This window comes from Ctenopharyngodon idella, chromosome 12 (assembly GCF_019924925.1).
Source record: "Ctenopharyngodon idella isolate HZGC_01 chromosome 12, HZGC01, whole genome shotgun sequence".
In the NCBI taxonomy this organism is placed as follows: Eukaryota; Metazoa; Chordata; class Actinopteri; order Cypriniformes; family Xenocyprididae; genus Ctenopharyngodon; species Ctenopharyngodon idella.
The window spans coordinates 18,927,771-18,953,257 of NC_067231.1; the positions used below are offsets into that span (position 1 = coordinate 18,927,771).

Genomic DNA, 25,487 nt, shown 5'->3' on the forward strand with positions numbered 1-25,487 from the left:
CTCACAAATATATAGATTTTCAGATTTTGTGCACCCCAGTGTATATTTCCATATACCTGTATGTTCCCCAGGGCACAGTGCCTTTGTTTATAGGAGCTGTATAATTAGATAAAGGGACACTGATCCTGCATTTGTTATGTGCTGGAATGAGCAGCAGCTGATAGCAAAGTGCAGCTGGTGAGATATGGCCTTTAAGAGCAGTTCATCTGAAGAGGAGTCTGAAGTTCAGCCTTGTCTGAGCTCCTTGTCTGGATGTTGCACCAACACTGCCTTTACATAGTATTTTTGAATTAAGTAAAATAACCCATAGTAGGCTTACATGCAGTATCATAATATACTTTTTTTGTACATTTTTTATGAAGCCTCTAAAGGTGATGATACACAGGGCAACTTTTTGAGCAATTTTGCCAGGCAATTTTGCCGAGCGATGTTGCTTGGGCACTTTCCCATTGAGAATAGGCAACAAATTTCAATCTAAAGTATCCAGATGTTTGTTGCCCATTCTCAAGGGGAAAGTGCCCAAGCAACATCGTTTGGCAACATTGCCCAGCAACATTGCTCAAAAAGTTGCCCTTCAAGAGGATGAGAAAAAAAAAAAAATGACATGGAAGAAAAAATTATATTTCAATAGATTTCATTTATATTTCAATGGGAAACACAAAAGTTTTACGAGCAAACACAACGTTTCTCGGGGGAACAGTACTTTTGCGAGTGAACTCAGGGTGCTTTCACACTTGGTTCGATTGCACACTTGAGTTCAGTTGACCCTTCGCCAGGAGTTTGATTGACAGGTGATCAAACCAATCATAATGCAGAATCCGCAGATTAACGTAGGTGGACTTGAACTTGAAAAATGGTGCGTACTGATGTCTTTCCACGATTGAAACAACATTCCTTATGATGTTCATTCATGTTTATCTGATGCTATAAATTAACTAGTAGGAAGAGATGATCGGTTCACGAGCCGCTTGAACTGAGGCACTACAGCGATCTGTCACGACACATTAAAGAGCCACAAAACGGTATGTTTAAATTTCTTTAAAAATGACAAGATTTGAAATTTGAGTATTTGTTTCATATCAAAAGTAACCTGCTCTGTCTTGTCTGTCGACGCGTTGTCAGTGTCCTCTTTGCTCCACGATGTATTTTTCACTGCGTGAGAACATGATGTGTGGCGAGAGATCGGCACGGCTTGTCGGACATAGCCACAGTAACTAAAGGGGGCGGGTCTTTGCGAACGGTATATTTTGGTTTTTGAACCTTTGATTTTGTAGCATCAGCACATAATGGCACTTGTGTCTATCCTGCCACAAATGTACTGCAAATGATTTAAAGAACGCTGGAGTCACGCAGAAATGAGATGTAGATTCTCTGTTTACAGTGTGCCAGTCACAATTGTCAGGAAAGGGAGTGAGAACACAAGTTTTGTTGAATCATACATCGTCAATAGCGGTTCACTTCCATGATTTAGTGCAATTGCGTTCATATCAGCAGCGAACCGTCCCAGAGTTCACATGAACCATACCCCAGACCACTCTTTTTAGGCGGACTCGGGTACGGTTCGCGGGTGCGCACATGGGTTCAGAAAACAGCGTTCACATCATCCAAACAAACCGAACTGTGATGTCATTCGAACCCAGGTGACCACCAAAAATGCTAGTGTAAAAGCACCCTCTAGCTAGTACTAGCATGTCCCTCTAGGGCAGGGGTGTCCAACCCTGCTCCTGGAGGGCTACTGTCCTGCAGATTTCAGTTCCAACCCTGCTCCAACACACCTGTCTGTAATTATCAAGCAACCCTGAACACCATGATTAGCTGGTTCAGGTGTGTTTGATTCGGGTTGGAGCTAAAATCTGCAGGGCGGTAGCCCCCCAGGACCAGGGTTGGACACCCCTGCTGTAGGGGCTCCATAATTTTTAGATATTCCAGGCATAAAAAGTAAACAACGTCTGATGTTTCGTGAATCAAAACCTGTCAAAGAGTTCAGCGTTAGTCTTCAGCCTTGCTGTTCCCGGAAAAATCACTCCTGCAGAGGTTTGTGTATGATGTACTCTTCCCACAAGTGGTCCTGATTTGAACTGAAGGGCCTCACCCTATGAAGAGGCCAAGTGCAAGCTCCTGCTGGGTAGACGGTGCCCAACCCTCAGCTGCTCAGATCCAGAAACAACTAAAAAAAAAAAAAAAAAACTGCTGGCTTTCTTCCCTACCTCTGTGAAACACCACAAATAGCCCCACACTTCATCATCGCGCTCCACGGACCACTTCTAAATCTGATTAGATTACATTTAATTCTATTAGCTAATATAGATGTTATTTTTCATTTCATGCACAGTATGTAATTGTATTTTTTCCTCATTACTTTGCGGAAACAATCATCTCAGTAAAACAATTAGAGTGGTTACATAGTTTTTGTCATCATTTAAAGCTCTGAAGTTCGTTGACCTGTCTAAATGTCTCTTAAAATCACTGTTAGTTTTCACAGGCAAATAGTTGCGTGCTTGGGGATGTTGTGTTTTGTTTTCAGGCGTTTAAGACTCTGTTCATTAAACCCAGCTAGCCGTGATGTTTCAAGAATGTGTTATGCGTGCTGGGTCTCTTGCCCAGTCTCATTTTTACAATCGAAAAAACCGAAGCGAAATATGAACCGGCCCATATGTCTCTCCTTCAATTCACCCGTGTCTCATAAAAAAAAAAAAAAAAAAAACTTTTTCTCTGCATACCGAACTATCAACAACATCAATTACACCAGGGAATCTGCAGTTTCTTTGTAGTTCACCTGTATCTGAGTTTTGAGTTCAGCTTGCAGTCGTTCGAGACAGTACGCTCTGATAAAACAAAAGAACAATGAGAAACTTGGTGTTTATGATGTCAAAAAGTTAATCCCCACGTAGTTTATCTAGCACAGTCTGCACCGTAAGCTATTAGGGAATATGAGACCATGAAAGTGTGAGTCTGTGTTGTGTTTAATTAAATGAGAACTAAATATGTCTCGGGACCTTTGGAGTTGAGTAGATTTTTATGTTTTTAGAACATATTTTTCTTATGAAACTTATTAATTTCAAATGGTTTGCGAGTCTGTGTAGCAAAATTATCAGGTAGACCAAAGAGTGACACTTCTGTAGTTCTGTACTCTGTCATACTTTACTGTTGGGATGGTTTGTGCAGGTGATGAGGTGCCTGGTTTCCTCTATGCATGATGTTAGAACTGAGGTTCATCAGACCAGAGAATATTGTTTCTCAGAACAATATATATAACAATATAACAATATTCTCAGAATATTGTTTCTTGCTTGAGTCTGGCCACTGTGCCATAAAGCCCAGGTCGGTGGAGTGTTGCAGTGATGTTTGTCCTTCTGTAAATTTCTCCCATCTTCATATATGATCATGGAGCTCAACCAGAGTGACCATCAGCTACTTGGTCATCATTCTAACCAAGGCCCTTCTCCATTGATTGTTCAGTTTGGCCAGGAGGCCAGCTCTAGGAAGATTCCTTTTGGTTCCAAACTTCTACCATTAAGGATTTTGGAGGCTACATGCTTCTATGAACCTTCAATACAGCAGAATTTTGTTGTAGTCTTTAATTTTTTTTGTACACTTTAAAGGATTAGTTCACTTTCAAATGAAAATTACCCCAAGCTTTACTCACCTCAAACCATCCTAGGTGTATATGACTTTCTTCTTTCTGATGAACACGATCTGAGATATATTAATAAATATCCTGACGCATCCAAGTTTTTATAATGGCAGTGAACAAGACCAATGAGTATGAGCTGAAGAAAGTGCACACATGAGCTGAAGAAAGTGCACACATCGCTTCGCTTCAGAAGGCCTTTGTTAACCCCCCGGAGCCGTGTGGAGCACGTTTATGATGGATGGATGTGGATGGATGCACTTTCTTTAGCTCATACTCATTGATCCAATTCACTACCATTTATAAAGCTTGGATATGTCAGGATATTTATTAATATATCTCAGATTGTGTTCATCAGAAAGAAGAAAGTCATATACACCTAGGATGGCTTGAGGGTGAGTAAAGCTTAGGTTAATTTTCATTTGAAAGTGAACTAATCCTTTAAGCATGCAGCAGGATATGATGTCCCAAAGATTTCAAAAGTAAATGATGAAGGCATGGTAACTGTTCCAAGACCATTTTAATCTGACCTTCATATCCACAAGTTTCCTACGCCCCATGAGGCCTTGCGTCAAAAGTGGGAGCGTCTTCCGTTCAAAGTAAACAAGCTGGACGTGACACTCATTCATTCAACAGTTGACAGTCATTCAAGATTTAGCGATCTAAACTTGCGAACGTTTGGCTTTTACTTAAAGATTTAAGATTCCAGCATCAATATTTTAACAATGTTTTACAATAAAAAATGTTACAGTAACAGTAATTTATTAATTTATGTCAGGAGTGCACAGCAATCATGCTAAATCTAACTGATATTTATATTGACATAAAAAGAAAACACATACCTATTCAGTTGCACCTGCTTCCATTCATTTACGATCACAAGAGTGCACAAAACAACTCCATTATGGTTTTTAAGTCCAAAGGCCTACACATTTAGAAATATATTGATAACATACCCTATGTTTACGTCACTTTTCTGAGCATTTCTATTAATTTTCCTCTAAATTATGTGATGATTGCAATCCGAGGACGTTTGAGCGATCTCTCCTGTCTATCTATCCTGATCCTTTCAGCCAGAGCAACAGAGGGAGCTCATGAGAGGAAAACAGGAGTTATGAGTTATACGAGTTAACCGGAGTGTGTGAATCTGTGAAAGATATGCTTATGCATCCGGTATCAACAAAGGCACAGGGAAGAGAGAGATAAAACATTAAACCAAATAAATACACGATTATAATCACATAAAAATTGTCTACGTTCCTCAAGCAGTCTCTGGTATTTTCCATAAACGTGTGTATTTATTATCGCAATGGTTAACATAAATAGCCTTTAGCATCGCATATATGACACTGGAAACGCGACTGGCTCTGGCACGCACGACACCAGTAGGAGTAAAATATCACATCATGCTCTGGTGCTAGCATCAGTGACAGGTGAAGAATAGACAGCCAGTTGTTCATGTGTTGCAGGGCCAGGATGCTCCTGTAGTCATGCAGCAGCACTTCTGTGGAAGGTCAGTAAAGTAAATGACAATTAAGGGCACGAAAACTGTTTATTGTATTGTGATATTATTAACTAATAAATGTAATGTTACTAAACTGAAATGTTGTCCCTGAGTGCCGTAACGACATCTCTCATTAAGGTTTGCAACTTTACAAAGTAAACAATGATCCGAAAAAAAAAAAAAACACTTAGCCTCTTCGCTAATTAGCACACAAAATACCATTGGTATGCTACTTCCGCCGCCTCACCGGAAGTTGTACCCACCTTCTTTTTTACAGTAGCGCCCCGCGGAAACAGGTGGATAACAAAAATAATTTAAAGTCAAAATGTGTTAGTTTTAATAATAATCAACCCATGGTACATAAAATAATGGGAATTCAGTTAAAGAAATGCCTATATTTCACTGCACAGCTCCCACAGATGATGGTTGTTGTTTGTTTTTGTTTTTTTGTTTTTTCCAGAGACTGTATTTGCTTAATAAAAGAATGTTTTAATGAAAAGTTGTGTCCTTATGTACAGCCTTCCCCCTTCTTTTCTATTTATATTTCATCTTCAAATGAGTGCCAGGAGCACTGTTTTCAAAATTGTCAGATTTGTAAGCAGTTCACCTTGCAATTATTACAAATATGACATGCTGTACAGTACTGATATGGCACAATGGCAACTCTGTGATAGCCTGGGTTTAATCCTCCTCTCTCTTTTTTTTTTTTTTTTTCTTTTTCAGCCTGATGAGCTGACAAACGCTCTGGAAATCAGCAATATCGTCTTCACCAGTTTGTTTGCGCTGGAGATGCTCCTAAAACTGCTGGTCTATGGTCCATTCGGCTACATCAAGAACCCTTACAATATCTTTGATGGCATTATTGTAGTAATCAGGTATACATGCTCCTCTGCGTTCCTTTCTCAGGACTTTTAAATGTGTGTTACAATAATAACGCTGCTTGCATCACTGTTTATTGACGTTCATCTTCATTTCTGAAAATGCACACTGGCAGTGTGTTATATCACAACAGTGACAGCCAGACAGAATGCAGCTATTACTGAGTGATGGGACATCTGTTGCCTGTTCAGTCTGATGACTGTCAGCTGTCATGATGAGTGCTGCAATTTTACGCCCATCCATTCACAATTGACATAAATTAGCATATACTAAGACTTCTGAACAAGCAAAAGATTTGGCATGGTTTGTCGTTATGATGGGTTCTTGCATTTATTAATGCTTAACATGTTGCATAGATACAGTCACCAACACACACTACTCTGGGGGCATGGTTTAACGTGGGGTGGGGCGCAAAAACTGGTTACCATAGTAACCCAATCATCCTTTGATGGAAAAACAAGCAGCAAATATAACAAGCAAAAATAATTAAATAATTAATTAATTACTAAATAACTGTTAATTAAAATGAGTAAAAACAATACATTTAGTCTAAAGGAATTGTCTCCTCCACACAAATGTATGATGTACTGCGAACTACTGTTCAAAAAGTTTTGGGTCGGTAAGATTTTATATTTTTGAAGTCTCTTATGCTCACCTAGGCTGCATTTATTTGATCAAAAATAGTTAAGGCGAGACACTGCAGGTGAATAGGGTATTATTTACTTAAAAATGCACTAATTTGCATAAATTTCTAGCACAAAAATCTGAACATTGAATGAAGTCAGGCTCAAAATTCCTGTTTCATTTTTTTTGACATATTAGAGTCAAAGGTTTTTACAGAGGGGATTTTGGGTATCTTTTTATCACTCAGAAATTACTGTGAACAGTCAGGAAAAAAATAAATTATAAGATTTTTTTCTTTGAAATAAAATGTTGTATATAATCTGGCAAATTATATATAAACAAATCCCTCTGTAAAAACCTTCAGAATATAGATAGGAATAAATTTGTAAAGTTTGGTGTATGTAAGTGCTCCTGAAGTGGAGATATATGGCTCAGAGTAGGAGAAAAAACTAATTTTGAGTTAACGGCCTTCAAAAATATGTATTGTAATTAAAATCTATATACACAAATAGATAAAGTGCCAAAAAATAAATGCTTAAAAGGTGGATTTTGGATGTTTTCTTACCACACGTCTGAAAAAACCCCCAAAACAAAACACTTTATTAAAAGCCAAAAAGCCCCAAATCTCAAAATCGAAAAAACAGCGTTTTAGCCTGCAGTGTCTCACCTTAAAACCATAATATTGTGGAAGTTAAAATAACTGTTTTCTATTTTAATATATATTAAAATGTAATTAATTCCTGTGATGGCAAAGCTGAATTTTCAGTGTCACATGACCCTTCAGAAATCATTCTAATATCCTGATTTGATGCTCAAGCAACATTTCTTATTATCATAGTGCTGCTTAATTTTTTTTAGTAGAAACCATGATGCGCTTTTAAAGTACTACATTTGAATTTACTTTGCGACCGTTAAAAAAAGTATGTTCTGTATAGTATGAATATGGGTAGTATGAATGAAATTCTGACGTAGTACATCTGCCATGTTGTTACTGTCACGTTACCTGTCAGTTGCGTCACTTCACTTCCATTCATAAATCCCCTTCCTTTGGCCTCATGGGATAATAAAGTGTCCATCGAATGCGCACTTCAGAATCTCAGCGGAAGAAGTAGGTCATCCAGGGACTTTTCACCTACTGTTTTCGTCTACTGTTTTTACTGTTCGCATAATATATAGCAGGGAAGTATTCAACTTTGGACGCAGCGAAAGACTTTGCTTTCACTTTTGCTGTCAATTTAATGCATCCTTGCTCAAAAAAATATGCATCTAAAATTTATGCGTCCAAATTTAATGCATCCTTGCTCAAAAATATGCAGTACCTTGCATAAAATGAAATGATCATTCTGCTGTATTTAAGCCATTATTTACTATTTGAGATGTATGAGAATCCACAGGTGTTTTGAATCATTTTGTTGCTCAATTGCATGCATTCACAGCAGTTTTATTTTAGCTTCTTTTATTCAATTAGCTGGTGACATTTTGTGCTTTCTTTGAAATGCAACAAACCGCTCTAACTCCACACCAAAACATGTTGGAATGTTTTTCTTTAATAAAATAACCCAATCTATTGTATTTCCCCCCTAGGACTAAAAGAGTAACTATGGTAGCCAGGATTTGTTTTAGCATTGTCCTTCTTGTGCATTCTGCCAGATAGTCAGATGTGTGTGTTTATATGTGTTGACAGCGTCTGGGAGATTGTTGGTCAGCAGGGAGGAGGTTTATCTGTGCTGCGGACCTTCAGACTTATGCGGGTGTTGAAGCTGGTTCGCTTCATGCCAGCTCTACAGAGGCAGCTGGTGGTCCTGATGAAGACCATGGACAATGTGGCCACCTTCTGCATGCTGCTTATGCTTTTCATATTCATTTTCAGGCAAGATGAGAGATAATATTTTTGCAGTTTGAATGTAATGTATTCTGTCCATTAATGTTTCATTTAACTGTATTTTGTCATTTTGTTTTGCAGTATTCTAGGCATGCACCTGTTTGGATGTAAATTCGGCTCTGAAAGAGATGGAGACACACTTCCTGACCGCAAGAACTTTGACACTTTACTGTGGGCCATTGTTACAGTTTTTCAGGCAAGTTACACAAGCTGCTATTTCAATCAGGCATCTTTTTATCCATTAAGAAATTAAAACATTTCTTAAACAAGGATGCATTAATTGATCAAAAAGACATTTATATGTAACACTTTACATTAAGGTTCCATTTGTTAACATTAACTACATTAGTTAACATCAACTAACAATAAAAACAAGTTATATAGCATTTATTAATCTTAGTCTCGGTCTGCGCAGCGCCTCCTCAAGTCGAACACACCTAGGGATTTCTGAAGGATAATGTGACACTAAAGACTGGAATAAATTAAACACATGATCACAGGAATAGATTAAATTTTAAAATGTTTTACAGCAGATATTTCTAATAATATTTCACAATATTACTGTATGTTTGATCTAATAAATGCAACTGTCTTCGAGAAGCTTCTTTCAGATAAATCTTACAGAACCCAATGTTTTGAACATAAGTGTAAATGGCAGTTTGATTGAGTATTTGTTGCTGATGTTTGTCTTATATGTTGATGTACATCAGATATTGACTCAGGAGGACTGGAATAAGGTACTGTATAATGGGATGGCCTCCACCTCTCCAGTGGCTGCTCTGTACTTCATCGCCCTCATGACTTTTGGAAACTATGTCCTGTTCAACCTGTTGGTGGCTATCTTAGTGGAGGGATTCCAAACAGAGGTAAAGCCAGTCTCTAACCTAGCCTGAACACTTTCATCTTCTTTTTTCCCCCTCTTTCACTTGACAGTCTGTCTTCTCCTTTTTGTTCTTTAGAGTCTAGCACATATTCCAACACCATATCTTTCTTCTCTCTTTCTCCTCTAGCTCTCTCCTGTCCCCTTCGTCTAACACTATGTCCTAAACAGGCACGACGTGACAAGATTCAAGTGAAAAGCAATTTTTCTGTCCAGACTGAAAGCAAAAATGTCGCTCGACGCAACAAAATCACAGCCAATCTGTTTGCATGCTTTCTCACACTCTACTCCACAGCTGAAGAGCGTGAAACTAAGAACATGTACCTTGAATTTCATGATGCTTCACTAGACGGTAGCCTTTTTATGATTTTCTCTGAGGTACTTGAAGGATTAAACTTGAAGGATTTGTCATATAATTTGTCATGTAAAACTTCTTTATCAATCTCTTCTCCTTTTTTGATGTTTAATATATGTGAAAAGTGATGGTCCAGTGAGTTTTGTGTGGGTTACACAAAAAAAAAAAACCCACATAAAAGAGACTTTGGGTAAAAAGAGACATAAAAGAGACACTGCCTGATTTTCAGAAAAGCATACTATCATACTACTCCTATGGCATAATTTGTAAGAGTAGCATGCTATTCTGAATTTAGCCAGTATATTGGGGTGAATGGGAGAAAGCATAATGTTAAATATAGCAGTCATCAAGAATAGAAGTCTTACCTTTCAACTTTTTGATAGTGTGTTTTCGCTACAATACAGTTTAACTGGACTGATATAAAATTTTAGGTGTGTCCCAAGTTGCATACTTATGCACCTTTCTATGCTGTTTGTGGTAAAAATACTGAGTAGTGTGTTCGCACTAAAAACTTCAACAATAAAGGCATTCACACTAAGAACAATAGTAACTATAATGATAACTATACTGTCCACACCAACGCACAATTCCTGCTTTAAATGTTTAAGTTCTTTAAAGTCAGATGGATTCTGATTGGCTGTCAATGTTTTCATCATTCTTCAGCTGGAAAAAAAACTAAAAAATTATGAAAGTGATTCCAATTATATCATTCTTCTCTGTCATTAATGTTATAGCTGTGACATGGACATCCCTATTCTCAAAGAATTAAGAATGTTTATTAAAACTTTATAAAATTTTATCATATCTATTTGATTGCCATTTTTATGTACACAAAATGAATTATATCTCATGTTTAACCACTATAAGAGCCAGCATCAAATCCCTGAAGCACTGGCTGAGATGAAGCCGTTCTCGGCGGGTACACGAGCACTGAACGGCCGCTGAGCACTGACAAATTGTAAAATAGGCGCTATGATTAAATATGAGTCAAATATTTCAGGTCTAAATAACTACATTCTCGCCTAAAAAACTCTTAAAGTCTACATTTTGTGGTACAACAAGTGTACCGTGATTTTCTCGGCCGCCATGACAGTCGCTTCTAGTGGAGTGATACAAACAGTGAAAAAGTAGGAGTGCTGTTCACCAGAATATCGCATGGCTCTCAGCAAATCAGATTCGAGAACCAGAAAGAACTTTTGTATAATATATATATGGAAAATATAAAATATAGGAAATATATAAAATATAGGAAAATATATACTAGGTTGTAGAGTACATAATGTGTAGATTAAGTGCATAGTGTATAGTATTTTGGGACACAACTATTTTTTTTTTTATCATAATTTGAGCTAAATGTTAAATATGCAATACTATTTTGTCAGATTTTATTGTTGATTTAAAATGTTTTCATTATGTTATCTTGACAAACAGCTTTGGAGATTTTGGTCTTTCTTATTTAAGTAGATAGATAGTTGTATTGTAGAAAATAGTTGCCTGGTAGCGTTTTCAAGATGGCTGCTGAGTGAGCTGAATTGGGACTTTGTGCCACAGAAGAACATAAGCAACTGACAAAATGTAGTGTCATTGTCACAGCTGGTTAAGACAGACACTTGGAAAGCTTGTTGCTTTGTCGCATTGTGCCTGGTTAGGACACTATGTAATATTATTTATTCAACTAGAAGTGATGAGTTTCTTGTTCTGTGTATAATAGTACCTACTCCACACTCTTCTCATCCTCCTTCCTTCATTCTTTTGCTTTATCGCCTTCTTTTTCCATGATCTTATGAGACAACTTATCTCCCAATGCATAGCAGCCATTCTTCTCTGACAGAAAGACAGACACACACACACACACAAAAATGGCCAGGCTCATGATAAATCAGAGATATAAATGTTATACATATGCATCATTTTGGGTGGAGGGGTTGTTTTATTACCGTCTCTTTGGAAAGAGACAAACCAAACCATGCAGGTTGGCGTGTGTATACAGTGCAAAAAATCTAGGATTTGATTTGATCACCTTTATTTGTACGGTATGATGAAGTATTGAAAATAAAATTGTTTTCATATGCATTTTGTTGAACTCTTGTTGTTAGGCTTTTTAGTGGATGTAAAACAGTTTATCTCATGATAAATGTTAGTGTAAATCTAAAACCCTGACAATTTATTATAACCTCTACTCACATAGTTGATTCAAAAGATTCGTACTTTTAATGAAAAAAAGTATCTCTAGATTTTGATTGATTGTTCAATTGAGCAAAATCATTGTTAGAATAACGAACGATGAATCAAAAATCTTAAAGTGATTTTTCTGTAACACCTTATTAAAGCAGCAATAAGAGCAACAAAACATATAATTGAAAATTGCTTTGTCATTCATTTTAATTTGCATAATGGAAGTGAAAGAGGAAGTTCTAAGTGTGGATGAACAGACACAGACTTTTAATTGACTTGAAGGTAATATCTGGACGGAGCTCAGTTCTTCGCTTTTTTCCCCTCTCTAAAAGATGAGCGTGCCTCTCCTGTGCTTGCCTGCCAGATAGAAATAGCTTTCATACTGCATCATGGCAGTTTAGAGGAAATTATGTTGCTCAGAAGCCTTCAAAATAAACTCTCTACTCTTAAATTAGAGAGGATAGCCCGCACTCAGCTGACCCCTATCTGCCTTTACCTTTGCTAAGTGCATCAGATATTATAATCTCATCCCAGCTGGTGTAATACCCGTATCCTCCTGCTCTCCCCTACAACTGACGAACACTGTTGACTTAATATTTTAACCTTACATCGTTTTCTGCAAACATCATGTTTATTTTTAGTTGGTCGAACTTTTCAGTGCGTCAGGGTTGCTGGGGAAACCGGTGGCTGAATGACGCGTGTGAAGCAGAGAGATCAAGCGCCAGGATGAATGTCCCTTCAACAGCGTAATGTCCCGTCCACTGAAGCAAAAAGCTTCACATAGTCGAACTGCTGTAAACAGGCAGTCTCTTTCATGTCAGATTATATGTCAGCGTGTTCCGTGACCGTTCCATGTAGTTTATTGGTTAAAAGCTGGATTTTTTTTTTTTTTTTTTAATTAAATTTTCTGTGTTTTACTACTTTGTGTCCATCTTTGTAGTGGCACCTATATAGGTCAAATATACTGTACACTACTGTTCAGTTTGGAGTTTGTATACTTTTTAAATGTTTTTGTTTCTTATTCTCACCAAGGCTACATTTATTTAATCTAAAACAGTAAAACAGTAAAGTCCCCGATATACTTTAAACGAAATCGAAGAACGAACTTATGTGACGTCATTTTAAACAAAATCAGGCCGAAACGAAGTTCGTTTGGAGTTTGTTTTGGAAGTTCAAAACAGCCTGCCAAAATGAACTTTCTGGAAAAGTTTGCTTTGGCTGGTAAACACCTTCGTACCATTGGTCCGTGGCCATTACCCTGCATTCTAGCGCAATATGGCTGCCGTCGCATCATCCAGGTGGATGCTGCGCATTGGTGGTGGTTGAGGAGATTCCTCCTTCCATATGTAAAGCGCTTTGAGTACCCAGAATAGTGCTATATAAATGTAAGGAATTATTATTATTATTATTACGTAAGGTAGGTGTGTGCTGAGGCTCCGCCGTCTTTCACTCGGAAAATCTTTTCCAGTTAATTTTTTCCTCTCGTCCATAGAAGTCAGATGTCTGCGAGTGAAAACATGAACACTGGAGAGCTGCTTTATAGTAGAAAACGAAGTTGTACTTCTGATGAAACTGACACTGTTTTTTGTGTGTAATACGGTAAAGCTACTTGATTTTAAGCAATCTACTTTATAAAGTGTTATAATATAAATGCTACGTGACTTTACTGGAGTGCCGAATTACAGAGCGCATGCAACCATGTCCACATTGCCATGATCAGATGCTTTTCCTATGCTTTAATAAAAAAATCCTTGCTAGTTTCTCAATTTTATTGTTTACTTTGTTACTGAGAGGAAAGCATGCAACATTTTTACATATTCATCTAACCGTTGCTCTCAGCAGTGTGGGCGAAAGGGTTGCCAGGTTTTCACAACAAAATCTGCCCAATTGCTACTCAAAACTAGCCTAAAACTAGCCCGATCGCGTTTCGGGGGGGGGGTCCCACGGTAAAAATCATGTTCCCGTGGGGAAAAAAACCCACGTTTTTGGCGGGGCTCCCCAGTTAAAAGTCGCATTCCAGGGGCTAAATATCATGTTATTTGGGGTCGCTTTAACCCGCAGACATGAAAAACAACCCGTGGCAACAGTCTAAAAGTAGCCTAATTACACGGGAAAACCACAGACTTGGCAACACTGATGGGCGGCATCAGATGTTCGATTACAGTATATCTCTGCTCACGTATTTCGAACTTAATTTTACCCCTAAACAAAGAACAAAAAAGAACTTCGCTTGAAATATATTGGGGCCTTGACATTGTAAAAATATATATTTTTAAATATATTTAAAATTGTAATTTATTCCTATGATGGCAAAGCTAATTTTTCATCAGTCATTGTCTGGAGTCAATCTTCAGTGTCACATGATCCTTCAAATATCATTCTAATATGCTGATTTGGTGCTCAAAAAACAATGTTGAAATCATTTGTGCTGCTTAATATTTTGATGAAATATTTACTTCAACTGGATTCTTTAATAGAAAAAGAATGTCAGATTTGACAAGCTGCAGCATGACATGCCCAGCACTTTCATTAGAGTGAGTGGATGCCAAGGTAGGGTGCCCAAATTAGTACCTTGTTACAGAGGCAGTAACAATAAAATTGACTAAATGTGTTGTTATTCTTGTTGAACATAATTTTCTAAGAATTTTGGAACCTAAAAATCGGGCTGTGGATCAAAACGGCTTCATTTGACTCAAACGGCTTAATTGTTTCCCCTCTTCTTCTTCTTCTTTTTGCAGGATTAAAAGAAAAAAACATAAATTGTATATGCATTGAAATATGTAGTTATTCGCTGAATGTAATTCACTGACTTACTCTGACAGATTCACAATATGTCAATATGTGCTATCTCAAAGGAGCAGGAGAGGAGTTCATCAATATCAGAGAATAAAAGAGCCAAGAGTTGATACCTGCAGCTGCAGCATTTTTACTATAAGCAACATCTCCACAAACTCACTGTACCAAGCATGCTAACAGCCTAAACTCCACCCAAAATGCAAAATTGTTTTTACTTCAACAGAAGTATTTAGTGAAATGTGGGAGTAAAATTTCTCATAATTTGTCTTTTGTCAATTTTCTAACACTTTCTTATGCTTTTTTCCCCCTTTCTTACCTTTTCGCTCTGTGTGGTAAAATCCTAACACGTGTCCACTTTAGGAAATAACCAAGAGGGACGATTTGCATGGCCAGCTGAGCTGTATTCAGCTGCCTATAGACTCAGGGGTATGTAGCACTCCGCATGATGTAACCCAGTGAGACTAACCAGGAGGACCAGCGTTTGTGGACAGTGTCACTTGTGATTGTTTCTTGTAGAAGCAGACTTGACTCAAAGTCTTTCTTCAGGTTCACTTGCTCAATGCCTGGCGGCAGAGTACAAACCTTGTAGAGCCTCATGCTTTATTTTATCTGGCTGAAAGGATGTGTTTGGGCTTATGGAAAGCCTCAGCGAAATCAGACAAAGCCAGACAGACTGCTGTGCAAAAGCAAATAAGGCAACTGGGAAGTCCTTTTAAATAGGTCTCAAAATCGTTTAATACGCAGATACGTCTCAGATACTTTTAATTAATCTTGTTGCTCTGCATGGTATCATCTTATTTTTTTTATTTAACTAGACTTAAAGTTTTCCACTGAGTTCAGTAACTCTGCTATCGTGAAAGTCCATTCAGTGAGCCAGAGCTGAGTGGAAGCACTTGACCCTGTTGAGGAGACTCTGTCTGTTTGTGGTTCTGGACATCACATCCTGTATTTGTTTTCATTCATACAGCTGTGCTAGGTGACATTTGCAGTGGAAGGCTATGAAATGGAGCGCACCAATGGCTATGTGCACTCTCGGAAAAATGGTACAAAAGCTGTAATTGCGGCGGTACCCTTTAAAAGGTTCTCATGTGCACCTTTAAGCTACTGATATGCACCCTTTATGGGTAAATAAGATACAACGGTGTACCTTTTGAAAGTACCGCCCCAATTGTCTCTCTTGTACCTTTTTTTTTTTTTTTTTTTTTTTTTTTCCTTTCTGAGAGGGTTTGAACTTGCCTCTTATGCCTTCCAATCCTTTACTTCGTCTAACAAACTTACATAAACCTCTCCGCTACTCAGGGGCTATTAGCACATTTCATGTCAAAACATGCCTGAAATCTCTCTATCAGCAAGGTTGGTCAAGCCCAGTAGAATTCCCAAATTAAGACCTGTGATTGTTAAGCAGCAGTTGCATAGCAACCTTAATGTCTTAATTGACAAAACAGCCCCAGTAGGCTTTCTTTCACACCTTGTACCTGACCAAAGCAGTTCTAGCAAACATAGCTTAAAAGAATCATTCTAAAATTTCAGACTGAAATTTAAGATATTCAATGAAAATCTTGACATTTATGAAAGAAGTACAACACAATCTCATGGCAGTTTGTATCTATTTTGGTGATGAATTTGAATGAATTCGTACAATTTCATTTGTACATTTTTGTATGATCTGCTTAAGCCCAATGAGAGTTAAGGGATAACACTTTAGTTTAGAGTCCAGTTCTTACTATTAACTAGTTGCTTATTTGCATGCATATTACTAGGATATTGGCTTTTTTATTAGAACTTATAAAGCACATATTCATGCCTTATTCTGCATGACCATATTCTACATCCCTTAATCCTACTGAATACCTAAACTTAACAACTATCTTACTAACTATTAACAAGAATTAATTAGGAGTTTATTAAGGCAAAAGTTGTAGTTAATAGTAAGGAATTGGACGGTAATCTAAAGTGTAACCAATTAGGTTTAGGGGTGGAGGTTCATGCTTATTTTATTTTTTTTTTTTTCTAAAAATAGTACAAATTCATACGAATTCACTACAGATTCACTAAAGCATTAAAATATTAATTTTAAAGTAGTACTTTCAAAATAATACATTTTCAGGTCCCACTTTATATTAGGTGGCCTTATGTACATTTAAATGAATCATTTGATACAATGCACTTATTGTGTACACATGTTTTTACATTGTACTTATATTCTAAATAATACCAGCATGTACTTACATCTGTAATTAATTTCTGTAATTACATTTATAATTACACTGTTGACCCATCCCTTACACCTTAACCCACCCTTAAACCTACCCATACCACCAAACCTGTCCATAGCTTTACCCGTATCCCACCTCAATAGCAGCAAAAGTGTTTTGCAATACAATATGAACACAATAAGTACATTGTACTTATTTTCTGATGCATAGTAGTTAAGGCTCTCTAACATAAAGTGGGACCCATTTTCATGAGATCGCGTTGAAAACACAGCAATGTCCGATTTGCAAAGGAATCATTCTTTCATCAGTCAGACCTTTTCAGTGAGTTGTTTGATTCACTTCACAATACTGGGCTGCATCCGAAATCACATACTTCCCTAGCATATAGTAGGCGAAAAACAGTATCTGACAAAAGAAGTATGTTCAAATTCACAGTACTCATAAAAGAGTAGGCAAAAAGATGGCCTACTTCTTCCAACGAGATTCTGAAGTATGCATACGATAGACACTTATACCATGAGGCCACAGGTAAGATTTTTAAATGGTGGTGGTGATGCTGCGAATGTAGTACGCAAACAAAATGTGTTTTTTTTTTTTTTTTTTTTTTTTTAGTGGCCATGAAGTAATTACTTATTCAAAATAAGTACCTACTCAAGAGAATATGTGATTTCACAGCCCTGGTCTTAATGATTTGTTCACAGAACATCTATTTGATTCGTAAACAAATTTTATTTTGAGTCTTTCAAATCTTTTAAATTAATCAGTTGATTAAGTTCACTAAAAATCATTTCAATTATTTGTTCACAAATTATTTGTTCATTTTTTGAGTCAAATCTTTTCAATTAATTAATTGATTCAGTTCACAGAACTGGTCTGAAAGATTTGTTCACAAATCGTTTAGTTTGAATCAAATCTTTGCAGTCATTCAGTTGATTAAGTTTTCAAAATGGATTGATTCTTTTATAAATTAGACTGATCCAATTCTTGAGATCTGGTTACAGCTGTTAACAATACTTTTTTCTTTTTTTTTTTTAAATGCAGATGAAAAGGTCATTCAAATTTTTAACATGAGGGTGAACTATTGCTTTAATAAACTTTAGTTTTAATTGATTTTAGCTAGAATACAATGGCTAATAGTTTTTGCTAGGGCTTTAAAAAGTCAAAAAGTCAGATAGCTTATTTAGCTAACACTGTAGGTATTTTATGTTTCTGCCACATCTCTTTACTCAGAACGGCTATATCGGATTACGGATAGTGAAGCCCAACCCAGACACATCGTCCCCAGTGCTCAATTCTGAGCGTGCAGTGAGTACCAGTGGGTGCTAATGCTAAGCTAACTGCTAACTGCAGGGTGGACGCCTATTCCTGAAGATGCTTTGTTGCGCCTCTCTGCTAGTTCAACCTATCACAGCTGTGTTTTGTTTTACTGTTCACTGTTGTTGAGAAGATACAAGGAGTCCCTCTCATGTCTTGACTTACAGAGCTTGACTCTAGTGTCATAACTATTTCAAGTTAGTTTTTTGTTGCTGTACTGTAGTATCATAGATATTGTGGTATTCCCTATTGACAAGTCCTATTCACTGTTTTTCATTAAGATGTGAATTAATTGCTGTTTGACTGTAATGTGTTTAGTGTTACAATGATCCCACTGGTTTCAATGCAACTCAAATTTGCTTTGTTTTTGTTCCTTACCCATTTACACACCCATTACTAATGCATTTTTTTTTTTTTCAGAGAGCAAAATACACAGTGCTTTGATTCAGCTTGATGTTAATATGTGAAGCCAATGGGATACATTGTTCGTAGGTGCAAGGTTTGTCAGAGCAGTCTCCACTGTGTCTCCTCTTTTTCTTTGACCATTAATTCCATTGAGTACTGTGAATATGCTAAAATGAGTTTGCTATTGACGTTTTCACATCAGGCAACCACACAATGAGCAGAAAAAAGGTTGAATCCTTTATCATCTTTATTGTATTGTATTTATATTACAATCATTGTCCACAGATAGACGCCTTAATGGTCAAACTGAGAGAGTGATCCATGTCCTTAAACAGTGGTCTCTGTTTTGACACACCAACCAGGGTTGAACTTCTGTGCTACACCACACTGAAACACTCTCGGCATTAAGCCATTCCAAGACTATCCCAAGAATGGGGACAAGGAGGACACAAACAATTTGATGAGCCCTCTGATAAAAATAGCAGTGTTTATTTCTTCTGCCTGATCATTGGACGTGCCTCCTCTACTGGTGCAGTTCCTCCAGTGAGCCGAGAAAACCCCCCACACATATTCACCCGCATGTGGATGTGTCTTACTCTAATATAACAGGTGGTCCGACCATGAGATCATCTGCTTAAAAATATACAGAAATATACATTGAACTAATATTTAGCACACAGTACTTGTGGTTTCAGAGTGGTAGTGCAACCTGGTGCTGCTAAATGCATGCCAGCACTTTGTTTTTGTGGATTACCCCAATTAGGATGTCTCTCCCTTAGATACCAGTCACCCTCTGGCCTTTTTTGAGGGCTGCTGGAGTGGGGAGACCACACCCTCACCCACCTACCTGTTCCTCACCCTGCAATATGCTTCTCTAAGCCCCAGTAGCACTAAGACCTTCTAACTAATGTTTGTTTATCTTCCGCATTTGATAAAGGGCGATGCCTCAAAGTCTGACTCTGAAGCCGATTTCCATGCACGGAGCTTGGAGGATGTTTCAGGACATAAGAAGGATCTGTCGGCATCATCCGGTGAGACCCACAGAGCATATATGGAATCACATGGCATATTCAGGGCTCAACGTTTTTTTTTTTTGTTTTTTTTTCTGCTGGCCAGTAAGATTTTTACTTGCCCTGTCAACAAATTAACTACAAAATAAGTTTGATTTGATTTGATTTGATTTGATTGACTGACTGACTGACTGTTATTTGATAGAAATATTTATATTAACTGGTAAGTGTTCTCTACAACGATTTTTTATTTTTTTATTTTTTTTTATTTATTTTTTTTCAGCAAGCTGAAAATTATGCAGCTATAATATTAATCCATGGTTTTATATGAATTTATAGATTTATGAACTCAGGTTTGTTTCAGCAGATCATCCTTATTGTTTAGTCCTGATATTGTCAAATGAGCTTGTCTAAAACATGTAGCCATAGAGTATACTGACATTTATTTATTTATTTATTTTTTGCAGGACAGAAGCCATTTTTTATATTAAACATGATTAATGTGCACTATTATATTTTAAAATCCATAAGCTAGCTTCTGTGCTATCCCAGATACCCTTTTACCCCTCTAACAGTGGGTTTATACTATGTATTTCTGTCTTTTTGACATAATGCATCATGGTCCTGTTTGAAGATTAAAGCCTGTTTGAAAAATTCATGCTTAAAATGGTTCCTAATGCATTTTTCAGCTGTCATGTTTTGTAGTATCAGTGATGTTGAGCATACTATCCCTGTCCCTTCCACAGTTGTTCCCATCAATGGCCATGTGGATTTGAAGACCAGCCTGACCCCTCCCCTCATAACTCATACAGCTGCAACACCCATGCCTATCCCTAAGATATCAGGAGGAGGAGACCCTGTGCTGGGCTACGAGTCCCGCAGAGGCAGCAATGTCTCCATGGATCCCAATGGCCAAGATAAATCTCCGGTCAGTAACTACCGTTCTCTGTCATGTCAAAATATAAACACATTTGTATACACACTGGTGTTTTTTTTTTTTTTTCTCCCCGTACACAGACTCCCCGTCTGCTAGTGAGATCTAACTTGAGAGTGACATGTCTTTTCCTCATGTTTCTGCAGTCCAGTGCACGGAGCTCCCCTAATGCCCCCTGGAGTTCAACCAGTAGCTGGAACAGCAGGCGCTCCAGCTGGAATAGCCTGGGCCGAGCCCCCAGCCTCAAGAGGCAAAAACGGCAGTCTGGCGAACGGCGCTCCTTGCTGTCCGGCGACGGCCAGTCCAGTTCAGATGAGGGAGAAGGGGTAGAGAGCGGAGGCGGTGGGGGCATGTCCGAGGGCGATGATGCCTCCCTCGCCAGGACAGACTCCCTGGGCCAGAGGCCTCGGCACAGGCGCATGGAATCCCTGGAGACGCGTAGCTCGTTTGATCTGCCTCCAGACACCCTGCAGGTGCCATACGTGCATCGCTCCGCCAGCATACACAGCGCCCGGCCTCCCAACTTCCTCAGCAACGGCAAGAGTTCTCCATCTGCAGCCACCACACAGCTTTCTCTAGATGATCACCACAGCGAGGATGACAATGCGGATGATGAAGGAAACCTGGTGAGAAAATCTACACTTGATTTATTACAGCTATTTTTCTGTTCCTTACAGTAGATCTATCACAAATGTCTACCAATTTTCTTCTATTCAATTGGCTGCTATAAGATTACAGGAAAAAGTACTTCTATATCTTCTATTGCTAACGAAACCAACTTACTGATCATATTGTCATCCATCTTTCAGAGTCGCAAGGCTCGTCTCTTCCGTTGGCTGGAGCACAAGCAGCCTAAATGGTGTCGGCAGAGGGCTCTCTGGTCCCTTTACCTGTTCCCTCCACAGTCACGGTGAGTATCTGATGCTTTCTTGGCTCTCGCAGTCTTACCTGCAGAAAAGACCATTTAAGACGTTTTCAGGAAGGGAATTCTGTCTTGGGGATCCCTGCTACATTGAGGAGGGCCCACCATAAAATTTGTCATTTCATGTGTTTTTCACCAATAGGATTGATTGTCTTTTGTTGACATTAATAATACTGATGTTAATTGATTTATATCCAGTATAATGTAGATGGTGTACTTGAGTCCTATGCACAGTGTCACTTCTTTAGTAATTTTATTTAATTTCAAGGCTTTGTAGGGTTAGGATTGTGTGTATATTAATTGTAAGTTCATAATAAATAATAAAAACATTATTATATTAATATATTAAAGGGTTAGTTCACCCAAAAATGAAATTTGTCATTACTCACCCTCATGACGGTACATACCCGTAAGACCTTCGGAACACAAATTAAAATATTTTGACACTGTTATTATTATATTTTTACACTGTTTCAAGTGTGAAAAGCCTAAGTGTGAAACGTTCCTTTACCTGGGGTTAAAAGCGATGTTTAGAACGACGATAGCCCAGGGTTAAACGCAGTGTGAAAGCCCTCTAGTTAAGAAGTCTTGTGGGGACACAAGCTCTCCAGCATCCAACATTTGCTGGTTATTTCAAAAGCTGAATCACGTTTATCATAGTACCATGACTCATGTTCAGTACAGCAGTTTAGGTTGCCCCTAAGCCCTAAGAAATATCCTCATTAAGATGCTAAAGGGGTGAGAAATATCCTGTACTTTTTAGCTTCTCCCTTAGGCATCATCTTGGTATTCCCCTTATTCTTCTCATCTCTTTCCAGTGCTTTCCATTTTTGAAATGCGTGCCTGCTCACATTAAGCTCCATGGAGGCTTCACTTATTAGAGAGAGAGGAGAGGAAAGAAGAACTCAGCATTGCATGTTACACTCTGTCAGCGCTTTACTAATTAAACATCAAACAACCTCAGATCATCCTCCTCTTCCTTCCTGTGCAAGCCCTGGATGATGCAAGCTATCACCACTTTGCACTGTTATGACATACAGATTGGCATACATTGGTGTCACCAAACCAAAGCAAAAAGCCTTGTGATTTTAGTATGTCCGTCTGTGCGTGTCGTAAGCAGGTCTTTGGTTATGTATACTTGACTCTTTCTTCTGATGTAAAACAAAGACATTGGTTGTCAGCTTGTCACACAACTTGTCACACTTCAGTCTTAGAAGATGAACCATGTTGCACTGACAGTCAAAGAGTTTTAATATGTAAGATTAAATATGTTTTGTTCTTTAAAATGTGATCCTTTTTTTTTTTTAATTTATGCACGGCTATGACTGCTTCACCCAACGGTTCTGTGTATCACTACACAACACCCTTAGCAACCACTCTTAGCAACGTAAACTGTTTGTTCTCAATTGATATTGTTCATTGAAGCTTATTGTATTATATAGAAGAGTATTGTGAGAAAGAGATCGAGTTTATTACCTGCATTCAGATTTAGCATTTTCAGGCCAGTCCTATGTTTATAATAAAAAATCTGTTTAAATGTCCGATGTATTATCTTGTCCTTTTAACAGTTAAGGTGTTTTCCCATGACTGACAGCGCTAGTCAAAGCATTTGTCAGTTGCGTCTTGTTCCATGTTCACAACAATTCAGTCTTTTCAATGTAAAATTCTTTGCTACTGACTGACTCACTCATAAAGACAATCTTTGCCGCCATCTAATGGCGTTATAATGTAACTTCTGTTGCTGTTCACGGTCGGGGACTATTTTTTCCGGCGGAAGGAAGGCTTTTAGTTAAAGTTTCCTTCATGAAAGTTGGAGCATTGTGACTAACAACGCCCTTCAGCCTCTCGTACCTTATTGCTTATATATATATATATATATATATATATATATATATATATATATATATATACAAAGTTCTGGCATGAAACGCTAATGGCCAGGCTAGGTCCTTTTAACTCAACCTGCTTGTAATCACATCATTATCTATAGGACACAGATGATTGGTTCCTGCTATATTAGTAGCCAATGAGCTTGAAATATATAAAACTATTATTTTATATATTTCAACTTATGAATTAATTTCTACTGAGAAATAAGCATTGTATAAGCAATGGATATTTACTTTAAATATTTTGTCATATCTAAAGCTCATTTGAATTTGTTTTAGATCATTAAATATGACATTATGGTACTTTTGGAAGCTTGTCTGAAATCGTGTGTGAAGTTGCCTTAAGAAGCACCTGTGAAGTCATTGACTAACTGGGTAGCGAGGCAGCATGGCAGCTGCCTTAGGTTTCAGACACAGCATTACACTTCTCTCCCCATTTCACCCCTGCATGACCACACTCCCCAGCATGAGAGATCGGGGCTGTGAGAGGCAGGTTGGCATGACAACAGCGCAGAGTTTGCCGTCTGTTCCCACACAGTGCCGTTCTGAGCATGAATTCTTTAACATCAGGCCAAGTCTTGAGACATTAAAGAGAACTGAGCACTATTTATTCATAAAAGGAGTCATGCAGGCGCACTTTATGTCTTATGGCAGACACGGATGTGTATTTTCATTGTGATGAATGAAACTGGAATTAATGTCAGCCATGGTTGTTAACAAATTAGTACATTGCCCTTACTTTATTATTATTATTATTATTATTATTATTATTATACACAGAATGGGACTAAAATTTGTTTTTTGTTTCCAGAATGATACATGGGTGCCACTTAATTAAACCTGAATCTTGACAAACCTACAATGTTGCAACAATTTAGCAACAGTGTAGCATTCTACTCTCTTAAACATTTAAAGGCATATAGTTCACCAAAAAAATGAAAATTCTGCGATTATTTACTCATCCTCATATACATGTCGAACATAAATGAAGATATTTTGAAAAATGTTTTTTGTTGGTTTGTTTGTTTTGTTAAATACAGTGGAAGTCAAACTGTTTGGTTACCAACAATCTTCAAAATATCATCTTTTCTGAGAAAAAAAATCAGTCATACATAATTAGTACAGCACGAGGGTGAGTAAATGATTTTTTTGTGAATTATCCCTTTAAGAAAAACTCTATTACTGTAGTCTAACTAAGCGACGTTTGAACTTTGTGACCCATCTTTCAGGGAAATCACTTTTTTCTGAATTCATTATATGCATTATTAGCATTTTGTCGCCTGTTTGCATTACTCAACCCACCATGTCTGGTGTGATTATGTCTTGCAGGTTTCGTATGACATGCAATAAAATCATCACTCACAAGATGTTTGACCATGTGGTTCTTGTCATCATCTTTCTCAACTGCATCACTATCGCCATGGAGAGACCCAGAATCGACCCCTCCAGCGCTGTGAGTAATGTAACTTCATACACATACAAACACGCAACCAAGTCTTTCAAAACAACATTTGCTGAAGGCATAAGTGCTCAGGTCATTGAGATGAGTGTTGTATGCTTATTTTCAATTAAAAATGAACTTCCTTTTTATACTTCCTTTTATATTTTTTATACAGTTTTGCAGAAGAAGGATTTTAAATTATTTAAATAAAACAATAATATGACAATTCAAATAAATGTTGCAAGGTTTGATCCCATGTTCCCACGTGTCCTTCAGTTTCAAGGGTATTTGTTTATTTATTTTAATTTAATTTAATTTAATATTTATTTATTTATTTATTTTTTATGGGATAAGCGTCATAGAATATCAGTTTGCTGATTGCTGATTCAATTATCTAAGACAAACCGTGGACCCCTGGATGTTCATGAAAGTATTATTTAAAATATATTTTAATGTATTTCTGAATGGATTCTGAATGGATTTTTTTTCTGTGGCATCTTATATCATCTTTGTTTGATATGGTTGCTTCTATAGAGAGTAAAAACAAATGTCAGCTGTTTTTTCTCCATTTAGGGTACTTAAAAGCATGCAATTTATTTTTATTTTTTTTCTTCTCTGATATCTGCTTTT

At 37.5% G+C, this 25,487-nt stretch overlaps 1 protein-coding gene across 15 annotated transcripts in view; it reads left to right on the forward strand.

Annotated features, from left to right (window-relative positions):
• cacna1g (calcium channel, voltage-dependent, T type, alpha 1G subunit) overlaps positions 1–25,487 on the forward strand; it is a 232,683-nt gene that overhangs the window by 133,372 nt on the left and 73,824 nt on the right. For 11 of the 15 annotated variants that reach the window (XM_051914048.1, XM_051914050.1, XM_051914047.1 and 8 more), the window contains exons 11-20: positions 5,859–6,010; positions 8,323–8,508; positions 8,602–8,716; positions 9,231–9,386; positions 18,173–18,247; positions 19,599–19,692; positions 20,418–20,599; positions 20,752–21,231; positions 21,415–21,515; positions 24,746–24,869. In XM_051914048.1, coding sequence (XP_051770008.1) covers positions 5,859–6,010; positions 8,323–8,508; positions 8,602–8,716; positions 9,231–9,386; positions 18,173–18,247; positions 19,599–19,692; positions 20,418–20,599; positions 20,752–21,231; positions 21,415–21,515; positions 24,746–24,869 — 1,665 coding nt within the window. Of the gene's footprint in view, positions 1–5,858; positions 6,011–8,322; positions 8,509–8,601; positions 8,717–9,230; positions 9,387–15,086; positions 15,153–18,172; positions 18,248–19,598; positions 19,693–20,417; positions 20,600–20,751; positions 21,232–21,414; positions 21,516–24,745; positions 24,870–25,487 lie in introns of all 15 variants that reach the window. The other 4 variants (XM_051914042.1, XM_051914041.1, XM_051914052.1 and 1 more) reach the window with 2 other exon arrangements.